Source organism: Saccopteryx leptura, chromosome 7, assembly GCF_036850995.1.
Source record: "Saccopteryx leptura isolate mSacLep1 chromosome 7, mSacLep1_pri_phased_curated, whole genome shotgun sequence".
Lineage (NCBI taxonomy): Eukaryota > Metazoa > Chordata > Mammalia > Chiroptera > Emballonuridae > Saccopteryx > Saccopteryx leptura.
In genome coordinates, this window is record NC_089509.1 from 73,573,131 (window position 1) to 73,587,297 (window position 14,167).

Genomic DNA, 14,167 nt, shown 5'->3' on the forward strand with positions numbered 1-14,167 from the left:
GATAGATAGACAATATAAAATAGTAAAAAGAATAGTATCAATCACCATACCTCTCCATTAAAGAAGCAAAAAATTGTAGAGACCAAAAGACCCTGTAAGAGAAAAACAGAATATTCTGATTTCAAACAAAAAAGGTACATATAGTACATTTTTATAACCAACTTACTGTGCATGTAGTAAAAAAATAAAGCCAAAGCTACATATAAATTTAATACCAAATTTCTCCAGCACCATACCTGATAGTGCATGAGGATGTGCATGACGTAGTCATAGACCTCCTCTGCCGTTCTTCCCTCAGGTCGCCACGGAAGCAACACAAACTCAATGCCCAGCAGTGGCACCAGGATCAGTGTGGCTCTCACAGCTTTCATGTAGAGGTTGGACTCAGCTTGGTGAGTAACTTTTAATTTAGTGATGAGGACACGTACAATATTTAATAGAAAAAAAAGATTCACCTAGAAGAGAATAAAATGGCATATGAAAATTATTTCATATTTAATGTTGAAGAAGCATTAGTAAAGAAGCTGTGATTTTATAAATCTTAGAATGTTTTCAGTGTATAAGAATATGATATAATTTGTATTTCTGGAATTCTGATGATTGATTAATTTAACAAGTATACCAATTTTAATGGAATTAGGTTTTAGAAAAGCAAAATTATTGTGGAACACATTCAATTGAGGGATATCTGAGTGTTTTTTTCAGCTCATTCTCTAACAAATTTTGCATTGGTTCAAAAACTAAAGCTTTTAAATATTCTCAGATCAAACAAAGGAAAGATTTGTTTTTAACAAATTCTAATTTGTGTCTCCTCTGTGTCAATGCCTGCGTTAGGTAATTTCCAAATATATATGTTATATAACAATGATCATTTTATGTCTTTTTGGTTTATCTTTTCTGTGTTTTGTTTGTTTGTTTGTTTTTTTAACAACTCCTCCAGGACAGTGCTGTATTTCTCTTTAACTTCAGAGTAGGCTGACTCACACACTTGAACTAGTTGACATTCAACTTACTTCAGTCCTAGAGATTAAAAAAAAAATTGCATCCCACAGGGCCTTTTGTTATATTAATTTCTTTAATTACATATTTACTGTGTGTTAACTTTCCTTAAGAGAAAACATTCTCTTTACACTTGATGTTAGCTAAAAGGCTGAGAAAACAATCTCTTTGTAAGGGAGATATAAAACATCAAAAATATAGTGTGGATAGCTAAGTTACTCAGAAAATGGACAGAGCTCTGCTGGAATATGTCTTCCTTACTCCTTTCCCCTCCTTATATTATTTTCTCTCTTTTCTATCTTGAGCCAAGTCATTATCTTTTACTTTTGTCTGTTGCCTCTATGCCCATTCCTATGCCTTCCATAGAATTACGGATATTAACTCTAGAAGAGCCCCTTAGGGCTCTCTTTTATGCAGTTATACTATTCTTTTTCTTTTTCCCCTTTTCCCTGACTTGTAGCATCTGTGCTTTCTTTTATAATACAAAAATTTTTAATTATATACCAATATATAATTTTCACATAGTCTAATAAATTGGAAAATAGTGGTAGCATTTCATTTAATGTAGAAAACAATAAAAAAGTATCACTTAATTATATGCTGATTAAAGCTTGTGTTATGAAAATAACTAGGCATAAAAATATTCCATTACTATTCTTAGATAATTCAGTAGAACACATGCTTCAAAAAATATAGCTCACTATACTACTGATGGAAACACATCTATGAAAAGTAATATGGTTATAGACACAGGAATGTCTCTGCTAAAGACAAAATCAGAATAAACTATTTCAACAGCTGTAAGAATGACCTGACAATTAACACATCAGCTGCTGTTCCACCCATACTACTATATTCCCTTCCTAAGCATCATTGCTGTTTGAAAGGTTTTGACTAAATAAAAATTACTACTATCCCATAGAAAAAAATATAATATTGCTCTTTTATCTGACTATAAACTTAGAATATAGATTATTGTATAATCATTATATGCAAAAGTCATAAAAGATAAAAATCAGTAGAAGTGCTGCAATTTAGATGCCCGTCGTATGACAATTTCTAAATAGAAAGTGCCTGTTCACAATGGCAAGTCTGGTTTAAAGTGTGAAACTGAATCCTAGAAAGTCATTCTACTTTATTTTCTGCAAATGCTTCCAATTATTTTAAATAAAAACTAGAACAAGAATTTTAAATATCAGATGAACTATACCTGAATCTCACCTATTTTAGAGCAAAACTAATTAAGAAGAGAAGAAACCTATTTTATCTCCTCACTCATAAAGTTCACCTATCTACTAGACACCACAGGACATTTTCATGTCACAATACCAGCCTAGGGTCATGATAGGAAGCAGGAGGAATCAGCCAGTGGTGGGAAGGGGATACCTGGAAGCCACTGCTGGACTAGAACAGCCAGCGATCACTTTATGCACCAATGTGATCTAAATCTCTCACAAAACCCAAATCAAATGTAGCTCTTCAAACTTCCCCTTAGCAGGATCTCAGAAATGCTTTAGCCACTCCAACATCTCTTTGCTTAAAAGGAAATGTGACAGAGGAAGTCTGAGTGGAAAGAACTGATTGTGGTTAAAATTTTATTTATAAAAATTGTGTAAAACCATATGATCGTATAAACAATTTCCTCCCCAGACCTTGGAATTGACCAGGACCAGTGAGGGGACCTGGAGCTTAAAGAAGGACAAGACAGTTTATCTTGGCAGAAAAATAGTCTCCCAATCTTTTTTTAGACCAACATGATGAAAAAATTTTTTATGCAAATAATGTATATATTTTTTTAACTGAAGTAATCGGGCTATATTTCTACGATATTTTACCCCAAGTGGCACCTTTTACTCTCGCATCTCAAAGTTGATGTAGACAGGCTTTCCCAAGGATTGTTTAATTTGCTGTTGTTACATTTTTCATTTGCTAGGTACTTTTACTTCTTCCTGAATCTCTCTGATTCAGGCATTGAATCACATATACTCTGCAGAGTCAAATAAAATTTTGCATTCTATTTGCTTTGTATGTCCCTGAGAGGCCCAAAAAATGTATCTCAATTTTTTTTTGTGCTCTCCTCAGAACAGAATCATGTTATTATGTAGAAATTACAAGTCGAGAAACCCTTTAAATAATTTTTTGAGAGTTTATTATATTATAGACACTTTGAAAGTCACTTAACAGGATGTATCTCATTTCATCCTTACAATATCCTGTAGGGTATTTACTCTTATTATTCCTTAACCACGGATGAGAAAAAAAAAGTCACAGAGAGGTCAAAAGAAAAACCAGAACCAGCCCTGAGATCCCCACCAGTAGCAGTAAAGCTAGTTTCAATGCCAGCTCTTGTGAGTACAAAAACTGCACAGCTAGGCTGTCTCAGGGTATAGCTTAATCACAGTGTGGCACACATGTCTTAAGTATGAGTAGTATGTACAAGGAGCAAGGAAAGGAAAAACTTCTGCCTCTGAAAATTTCACTAAAGTCTACATTAAGGTATATTAAAATTTCCATGAGACATTCCATGTATTGATTTCTGAACCAGCTATCTTGAGTGACTAGGCACAGACCAGACATTTAACAGATGCATTCCTTGTTAAAAAATTTAAAAAGCTATTATTACATTCTCTCTTTTACAAATGAGACACTTGAGGGACATAGTGATTAGTTTAATGGCCTAAGTTCACACAGCAGGTAAGAGGTGGAAGAATTTAAAAACAGGCCTTCAGCCTTCAGGGTTTACCACCTTAGTTATGACACACTTTTTGAGACTGCCTTAACAATGATACATTCGAGGATGGCTCGAGCCATGTTCACACATAAGCATATATTAAATTGCAGCTAGCAAATACAGTAAAATAATAGAAGAATATTTGTCTAAAAAAAAAAAAAAGAAATCTGAAAACAAGGGTTAAGGAACTTTGGATTTTGCCTGGGAAACATATCACCTTTTTATATTAATCAAATATCAGCTGTCATTACAGTCTGAGAGAAAGCATATTATTTTGTATTTATTTATTCCTCTATTTAAACAATGTAGTACAGGCATAAGTGTAACTTCTGTTTCTTTGTATCCATACATAAAAATGTGCAATGCACTTGTATTAAGTGATGATTATTATAATAATAAAACAACAGTTTAAACAATACTCTTTTTTCTTTATTGGGGTATTACTCTCATTACTGACATAGCTGTTTAGGTTTTTCTTGGTTGCCATCCTCAATTCCTGCATCCATCCTCTCCCCTACTCTGTCCTGCTCTTGTCCCAGGAGCCTGTGCGGCCCCTCAGAACTACGTCATCACCCAGGCTTTCTTACCCTCTGACATTTGCTGCACTTGGCCAGTGGGAGGAGCCAAGAGATCAGAGCATGGGAAGAGAGAGAAGTTTGAATACTTCTTTCTCCTTCTCTTCCAGGCCAAGCTGTGGTTTTGGCAGTGTCTGTGTTCCTCTACCCAAGGCCAGGGCTCCTGTTGGACGACTCCTCCAAGAACTTGCTCAAACCCAGTAACTCTGTTCTGTCTCCTCTGCTGGTCTTGCTGTGATAACAACTTCCCACTGTTGGTCCCTAGTGCCTCACTATTCCTTATGAATTAGTTTCCTTACTCTTCCTGCCAACACCTTTATATAATATAATGCCTTCATCAAACCCTCTTCAGTTCAACACAGAGCACATTGTCTGTGTCCACTGGGAATCTGAAGGCTACCATAGGCCAGATGACTCAGAATATGAAGTTGAAATATAAACAATAGTGAAAAAAGGAGACTTTTAATTACGTACCAATAAAGCAGCACATATTGGGCCATGGATAATGTAGAGGAGTTGAGTATCAGAACTGATCCAGCAGCTAGGGGAGAACAATAGAGAAATTATGTTGAAGATTTTTGTTTTACTTTGTTCCAATAGAAATCAGAGAAAGATGATATCTTACTTGTCATTGTAATATAGGCTTCTGGCTATAGCATGTATGCAAGCAGGAATCAGTGGAAATCCTGTCAATATCAAAGAAAAAGAAAATAAACAGGCAATCTCTACAGATACAACTCCTAAAATATGTCGTGAAAAGTGAAATTCAGAGTTACTCTAGGAGCAAAAATAACTGGTCACTATGTTTATTGCATAAATATTATCTGTATAATCAAGCAATAAATATAGTATATATATATATAGTATTTATAGTATAACTAAGCTATTCATATTTTCAGGTTCGTATGAGTATGTTTCCTTCTAATAAGAGTCTTTTTGAATCAGTAGACTCCAGAGCATAAGTCCATAAATGTGCTGCCTAAGCCCCAAGGCTTAGAAGAAATCCAGTATTTATATAGATGGAATTGGCCAATATTTGGTAGATGATCACATTTGGGAAGAAGATGAGACTGACTGACTATACAAAAACAAAGAGAAAGAAGAGAGAGATGTTTTATGTATCAGAAATTTTGCATGTCTTGAGTATTCTAAATCAGATCTTTCAAAGAAATGTTTTACATAGGTAATCTAAATGTACCAAACACTACATGTGTGACTACAAAACTGTATATATCTATATCTACTGTCTGACTGGAAGTAGGTAGATAGGTAGATAGGTAGATAGATAGATGGATAGATAGATAGATAGATAGATAGATAGATAGATAGATAGATAGATAGATAGATGATAGATAGATGATAGATAGATACAGTATCATTTGTTATGTTTCTGAAAACTAGTCTTATTGAACTTATTTGCAGCGTTTTCATTTTGCATTATTCCTGTTATTTCTTTTAAATGCTAGAAGTGCATCATTCTTTGCTTTGTGAATAATACCATATCAGGATATTATATGGCAAAAATAGATATTTTGCATGCTCTTATTCAATAACTGGTCCCTATAAGGTAAAATGACAATTCTTTTTTAAACAAACATTTTTAAAAGGGAAGGTCAAAGCTGGTGGAACCCAATGTTCTCATTTTGCACTTGAGGAAAAAGCAGATTCAGAACAGTACAAAGACTGGATCCTAATTCATGATTCGAATTCTACACATGTAGCCAAGATACTCATTGGAATAGCAAATAGAAAAAAGTGTTGAATAATTGACCTGTGACTACTGAAAATATTGAATCAGTGGTCTTTTATTTAAATATTTAAATATACAGCAGCAAGCAAAGGTTAATTACCTGAAATTTTATGAACTAATTATTAATAAGTATATTTTTTTTACAAAAAGACTCTCCATCTTCCAAAAGATTTCTAATAGGGTAAATCAGCAGAGACATGCAATGGGACTTACCCCAGCCAAGTAAATAATACCACATTAAGTGTTGCTTCTCTGCAAACACAGCCACCACAATGAGTGTGTGTAAGTAAACACCTTCACAAAGCATCCAGAAGTAGTTACAGCCCATCAGGTAAAGATGAATGAACTGGGACACTTTACAACTAACCTGTGAGAAAAAAAGTAAAGCAATCAATATTTAGTTGCTTATGAATTCACATATAAAGCAATAGTCTACTTTAGCTCTGTTATATAGAAACATGGAGTTTTCTTTCCTGTACACAAAATGTTACACACAACTGATTTAAACTTATAAAACACCAGTCTTCATTTTCATCAAATGATACCTCTAAAGTTTGAGCCATTGACTCTAAAGATTTCTAATGGTATACTGCTAAGGAAATGTGTATATTCCAAATCTACTACATTTAGTGAAAGTGCATTTTCTAAATGTGTTTTAGTTATTATGGAATTTTAAATGTAAAAGTTTCACACATGAATGACTTTATATCTATTTATTTTAATTATATCTTTATGAACTCTGCGATTATTGCATTCTGCTAGAAAAATCTTAGTAATTATCTTAATGTTACAAAGGAATTCATGAAAAATACCAAATATTTGAAAAGTCTTACATATTACTTGCTACCAGTGCAAATTATACTTATTAAATAATAATCTAATAAGCCTCTACTTTATCTTATCCAAATATGGGATTTGAGGTTTTCATGTAGGTAAGAAGAAGCAAAAATACTGGTTTCCCTTCCTCTTTTCCTGAGGTTGGCACTTTCTCTTCTCTACTCTTAAAGAGACAGGAAGAGGGAGTTTCAAATACAGGGTAAAGAAAACACAAAGAAATGAGAAATACACTTTACTCTCTTAGCAAGGGAAATAAATTAAAAGCTCTCCCAGAAATATATGGGCAAGTGCTCCCATCAGCTTAATTTCCAATCTGGAACTCAATAAATATTTAGTGGCAGTTATCATTTTTAAATATATAAACATTTTACTAAAAAGAAAATTGGAAATGAAATGCACTGGAAAATAAATATTGAGTTATCATAGAATAGTAACAATAACATTTGTATATGAGTTATCTAAAACATTTTTAACATATATTATTTTATTTAATCCTTAAAATAACTCTGAGGCATGAATTAATATTAATCACATTTCATATATTAAAAACTACTAAAAAAAAGTTAAAAATGATTTCCTAATATTCATATAACATCAGTCAAAGTTAAATGCTGAACACAAGTTCTGTAATTCCAATTTTGTTTTCATGACTATGCACAATGCCTTCTGACTAAGGACATTTATAAAACCTATTCTTTCATTAAATATTTTTTTCAGATTATATGACATTAAATTTTAAATAACGGACTGATGTCAAACACAACATTTGCTTATATGTTAGCAAAGCTCTCTCAAAGTTATTCCACTATATTATATAGAAATGCTAGACTTCAGCTTAAAATTTTTATATAGTTTTTAGATATTCATATGTAATTGAATTTTTAATTTCTAACCTTGGTTTTGAAATTAATCCATAAACTCATGATAAAAATAACTTAAAGCATGCTTCAGAAAAATATCTTTATGCTGGGTATTTGTAATAAAAAAAAGACAAAAAATTTTCCAAGAATATATAAAATGAAGTATATACAATTTGAGGTTTTGTGTTAAGCACAGTGTCTTTGTTTATAAATCTAAGATTTAAAATCTTTTGCTTTGCAGCTTTATGATAGAACTTTGATCTCCTTGCTCTAGAGAAATTCACTCTAAAATGGCAGGACATTGGCTGTTTTTTTAATATTGTTAATTATAGCCTGGTGTGTTTCCTCACCCAGTGACTTTAGAGTGGAACATATACAAAATTAAACAATCCGGATGCACATGTGCAAACAATGGGGGGAATTTTAGAATTTTGGAAATTACCCTAAAAACACACATAAAACACACATGAGAGTATTGTTTATTGACTCACTGAGTGAAAATTCCTTCCCTTCCTTGATTTCAGAAACTAGATAACTTAATCTCTAAAAAAACCCACTTTATATATACAATATATGCGTGTGCCCCTTCAAAATCCCTTCAAAACCCTTCGAAATTCCTCAAAACCCCTTCAAAAATTCATATAAAACTTTACTATATTTATAAACACTATTAAAATATTATTTAAAAAATGAATAGGTTTGTTATGTGTGAAGCTGTTATAGTTTAAACATAACTTACATAAACATAGAGCTTACAAAGAATATATACATTTGTATGAGTAAATTTTATCTTATGTTTTAAAAATATAGCTTTATATTATAATAGTCTCTATGACTTATTTTTATCTTTTGATACCCACCCTAAAAAATTATACTTCCAAATAAATTGTAAGGAAACAATTTATAAATGTTTAATGAAACATTAGAACCCTTTAAAAATTTTATGATCATAAAGTTTAACATTATATAAGAGGTGGATACTTCATTTATCTCTGATTTTATTAACTTTTTAAAATCACCTAGATACCAAAAATACAATTTAAATTTTCCATTTTTCATGTGCTGTTTTTTTCTAACTATATAGTTAATTGGTTGATTTTTAAAAATTAGATTGAGTGAATGTTATATACTCATAAACTCTTATGTCCTACCAGTAGCAGGACTCTAGCCATAAACTGAAGTGAAGATATGTGTAACATATATAGTAAATAACTGAAGCAAAAAAAAAATTCTTTCTTTTAATATTCAGTTATTATGAATTGAGAAATATTGAGATATTTTACTTTTCTAGATTTGAATATAGCTACATATACTCTATATGTCAGATTTTTTTTGTGTGTGTATTTTTCTGAAGTTGGAAACGGGGAGGCAGTCAGACAGACTCTCGCATGCGCCTGACCGGGATCCACCTAGCATGCCCACCAGGGGGCGATGCTCTGCCCCTCTGGGGCATCGCTCTGTTGCAACCAAAGCCATTCTAGTGCCTGAGGCAGAGGCCCTAGAGCCATCCTCAGCGCCCAGGCCAACTTTGCTCCAATGGAGCCTTGGCTGTGGGAGGGGAAGAGAGAGACAGAGAGGAAGGAGAGGGGGAAGGGTGGAGAAGCAGATGGGCGCTTCTCCTGTGTGCCCTGGTGGGGAATCAAACCTGGGACTCCTGCACGCCAGGCCAATGCTGTACCACTGAGCCAACTGGCCAGGGCTTCTATATGTCAGATTTTAAAATATACATAAGACCTCTCACCTCTCCCACATCTTTCCCACTAACACTTTGAACCTAAGGACACACCTCGTTTTACTTACAGGATTTGCAGCCACTAAGGCCTGGTTGTTGGCCACACCAGTGAGATGAATTATTGTTACAATAGAGTTAAAAACGAAGGAGAAGAACAGATTTTTGTGCAAAGTAATCCTTTGGCAACTTAAGCTCCTAAAAGGCAAGAGAAAACCAAGTGTGATGACACTGTAAAATGTTTCCACATTTTTAATTAAGAATCATTCAAATAAGACATTTATAATTCAGAACAGCTGCTCCAAATTTGAAAGAATTATTTTTTTCCCCTGAGTCATTCATGATAAAATCTTAATTAGGAAAAACCTCTAGTTTCTTAAAACAGAGACAAATGAGTTGCTTCAGGAGAAGTAGACATAGGGATGAGAAATTTGTCTCTACCAGGTCTCCACATAAACTTTTCTTAATCTTTCAATATGATTAACATTTTAATTCACTCTGAAATGCAAAAAGAGAGTCAATAAGGTTGAGAAAAAAAATGCAGCTAATTAATTTTGAAAATTTGGATTAGTCTGTCAGATTCCCACACAGATAATGCTCTTTTAATTAGGTTGTTCTGTTTATTTAGTCTGTTTATGGCTGTTCTGTTTATATAACCTCTGTGTGGTAGTGCTGGTGGTGGTGATTATGTAGAACAACAGTGAGAAAGACAACATTGTACTTAGAATAGTGAATTGATAAAAAATATAGATTTAGCAACTGATGAGGCTTGTTCAGCTTCACTGAACTTCAGCTTCACTAAGGTTGTTCAGCCAGATATAAGATATGAGAATATTACCACCATTTACGGAGGTCTTCATGTATATAAAAAAAATAAAAGAATTGGCTACATGGAATTCATATAGAAATAGATTTCAGGTAAAGTTTTCATTAATGACAAGTAATGCCAGTCTTTAGATTGAATTTGCATTATGCTGCAAGTATGTCCATATATGGCAGACTGCTTTATGTATACTCAAAGTCCAACTCAAGTATTACTTCCATTATGAAGCTTTTTTTGAAGGTTTATTATGGGTAAAGTTTTAAAATTAAAGAAATAAATCCATTCAAGACTAAATACTTAATATTAAAACAAACACATATATAGAAAGATATGGGGACCAGTTTGTTACAGGAACTTAAAAACTTATTTTGCATTTTTATAAATTTATGCAAGTAAGATGTACAGGATATTATAATTAGGTGGATATGACAAGGTTTTCCGTATTTAAAAATGCAAATTTTAGGCTATATAGTCTTTGAAATTTCTTCCAGCCATAGATCTATGATTTTATATATAGCTCTAGAATTTTAAAGGATCTGAATTCAATCCAAATCAGTATTTATGGGTTTTCAATAGATGCCTTCCACAGAAGTGAGTGCTATTGGGTAGTCTTCTGTGAAAAGTTTCGTGAATGAGTAGTTCTTGGATTAATAACTGCATGTAATTAAGACAGTCGTATACTGACAAGTATGTAAAGTCCATCTGGAGTTAATCAAAATAAAAACAGCTGAGAACTGGTGGTATTTTTTTTTATTAAAATCTTTCATTTGACCTGATGCAGTGGATGAGGATTGTGAGAGACTGGTTGGGATCAAGCTACAGAGTGAATTAGATGAAATTTTATAGAAAGAAGTATCTTTGAAAACTTTTGAACAATGAGGGGCATGATTCATGTTATTATTTAAGGAATGGCAACACAGAGGCAAAGATGGCTCTATTATCAATAAAAACGCCACAGTGGTGACATGAGTACTTTGTGTTCACTGAGAGTGCAGAAAACTAATGAATATGAATAGGCGTCTAGTATAGAACATTCCTTTTAAATCATTTAGGTTGTGTGGGGTTTATTTCTCATAATTTATAACTCTTCTATAATAAATATTATAAATAGACAAAAATACCCGTATTTTTAAAATTCCTACCTTGAGCGTATCCCATGTCTATTGAGTGCCAACTACTGTTTAGGGAAAAACTGCTTACCCATGAAAATATGTACTTTTTCAGTAATAGAATTTAAATAACTCAGCTACTATCATGGGAAAAAATAAATGTTTTTTTTAACTGGGCTATTTTGTCTTCTTCTGCTGAACATATTTATATTCAAGTCCATTGGTTAGGATATGTACATGTGTTGTGTGTATGTGTGTTTATACAAAAGGAGTTAGGAGGATTTACTTAGCCAGTAAATCAGATATACTTGTAAAGAATAAATTGGAATAGAGGAAAACAAACATTAAAGAAAGCTTTCAAAAGCTAGCAATTCATGATAGAAAAGCAGCAAGATGAGCCAAGGAACATAAAACTAACAGTGTTTATACTATACTTGTTGATATTTATAATACTAATATGAAAAGTTTGAAAATAAGCTATAGTTAGCTGAAAAACAATTTTAAATTTTCTTGTTATACTTAAACTTCCTTCTCTTCTCTATGACAGTTTATGTTTCTGTTCCTCTCAGAATTCCCTCCTTTCTGCCTGACCAGGCGGTGGCGCAGTGGATAGAGCATCAGACTGGGACGCGGAGAACCCGGGCTCATCTGGTTTGAGCAGGGCTCACCAGCTTGGACCCAAGGTCGCTGGCTTGAGCAAGGGATTACTCAGTCTGCTGTAGCCCCACAGTCAAGGCACATATGAGAAAGCAATCAATGAACAACTAAGGTGTCACAACGAGAAACTGATGATTGATGCTTCTCATCTCTCTCCGTTCCTGTCTGTCCCTATCTATTCCTCTCTCTGACTTTCTCTCTGTCTCTGTAAAAAAAAAAAAAAAAAAAGAATTCCCTTTTTTCTGATGACTCTGCTCCCAACTCAATCTAGCTTAAAAATTAAGGACTTAAAAATGAACTGCTGTTACCTAGTCTCTTCTAAAGATGTGATTATCGTGAAAACAGTCATAAAAGAATATACTGAATTTCCCTTTCAGACACAAACAATGCCATATTATGACAAAATTCTAAAGGAATAGAATAAAATCTTATCATAATGAATGACTTAATATCAAGCTCAAATACTTAAGAACATATATAAAATCATTTCAATACAATTTTTCACAAAATTATCCAAACAAAAGTCAACATAAATAATTTACCTTATATAAACTCAAACTAAATACCCACTTTAGAAACCCTGAATATCCAGTTTAGCATTCCATATTTTTATAATGAGTTGGACCATTGCAAAATCATTTCACTTAGTGTTGTGTCAATATGTCCTCAAGATCAGCCTATTGCTATTGTTTTAGTTTCTTCCATTTCTCCCTCCAGGTTCTGTCTAACATAAGTGCAGAGAGATGTTCTTTTGACATATGCTTTCTATCAATGTCTATTGGTAAAATGGCTCAGATTTTTCTAGCAATGAATACTGTTTTATTCCAAACATGTTCACTAACACATGTCAGTATATTAGTACAAATAAAATCAACTTGGAAAGGAAAACCAAAACCTGCCCTTGGAAAACATACTAGTTTATTTTAATGGAACCCTAAAAATATTCAGGTTTTTTATAAACATTAATGTACAACCAATTTCACCTACTCTAAATTTTTAAATGTGCTTACTTTATTCAATATTATAAAAAGTGTGCTTTGTAGGCTTAAAGAATGTTTTACAAAAAAATCTCTCTACTTTCTTTAAATGCTATAATATCCCTTACTATCCTAGCATAACCACAGAATAGAAAATGGACTTTGTGGATCTGGATTGTTTTAATTTTATATTCTCTACAAACAGTTATTTTAGAAATTATTTCAATATGCATTTTTGACAAGCAATTGGTATAAGTGTGTGAACAAAACCATTATATTTCATGGTAATATAACTATGCCCTTCAGCTCTCTTTTGGAATAATTAAAAGCAGGTAGTATCAATCAATACATGCAAATCAGAGTGGGTTTTAAAGCCTGAGTCGATCTGGACTATCCCACCTATGAACAGTAAGACTTTGGGCAAGTCGCTTAAAAACTCTAATCCTCAGTTTCTCATCTGTAATATAGAGATAACAGTAGTACTTTATAGGACTGACTGGAAGGTTAAATGAGATTAATTATGTCTAGTGTATAGCAAAATATCTAACGTGGTGAACACTCAGCTAGTATTTTTAACATAGTTATTGAATATGGCTGCTTTTAATAAGTTCTCTAGTGTTTTTTTAATAATAAAATGGCATCCACATTCACCATAGTGATATGAAACTGCCCATGTTTTCAGTAATACAATGAAACAGCAAATTGTCATCTTTTTGTTATAAAACATAAGAATTTAACATTGAGAGCCAGTTTCCATATCTCAATTGTCTTCCTAAGGAATCTCATCATTCTCAGTTATCTCCAAATTACCATTTCCATTATCACTCTGACCCCAAGTTATTCTGCTCCCATATTCAGAGTGTTCTGTGGAAAAAATACTTGTCTTTGTTTCCTATTTGGTTTCACATGAGTGAGAAATTTCCAAACTACTTTCCTCAATACTAATCCTGAGCAAAACTAAGAGGAAATACAAGCAATATAAAAGTAGTCCCGCCTACCAAGTACTGCTTTCTTATGTTAGTTTGTCTAATTTAATTATCAGATGCTCAGAAATTTTCCCAAGAAAGCATTATCTATGTATCCAAGAGGAAATCTGAACACTGTCAAAAGCAATAAGCAG

The 14,167-nt window shown here is 32.9% G+C and overlaps 1 protein-coding gene across 3 annotated transcripts in view; it reads right to left on the reverse strand.

The window, feature by feature from the left end:
- The window catches only part of CALCRL (calcitonin receptor like receptor), a 109,641-nt gene that overhangs the window by 6,026 nt on the left and 89,448 nt on the right, over positions 1-14,167 (reverse strand). For all 3 annotated transcript variants that reach the window (XM_066345409.1, XM_066345407.1, XM_066345408.1), the window contains 6 exons: positions 9,553-9,679; positions 6,269-6,422; positions 4,931-4,991; positions 4,780-4,846; positions 237-455; positions 51-92 (listed from right to left, as the gene is read on the reverse strand). In XM_066345409.1, coding sequence (XP_066201506.1) covers positions 51-92; positions 237-455; positions 4,780-4,846; positions 4,931-4,991; positions 6,269-6,422; positions 9,553-9,679 — 670 coding nt within the window. The remainder of the gene's footprint in view (positions 1-50; positions 93-236; positions 456-4,779; positions 4,847-4,930; positions 4,992-6,268; positions 6,423-9,552; positions 9,680-14,167) is intronic.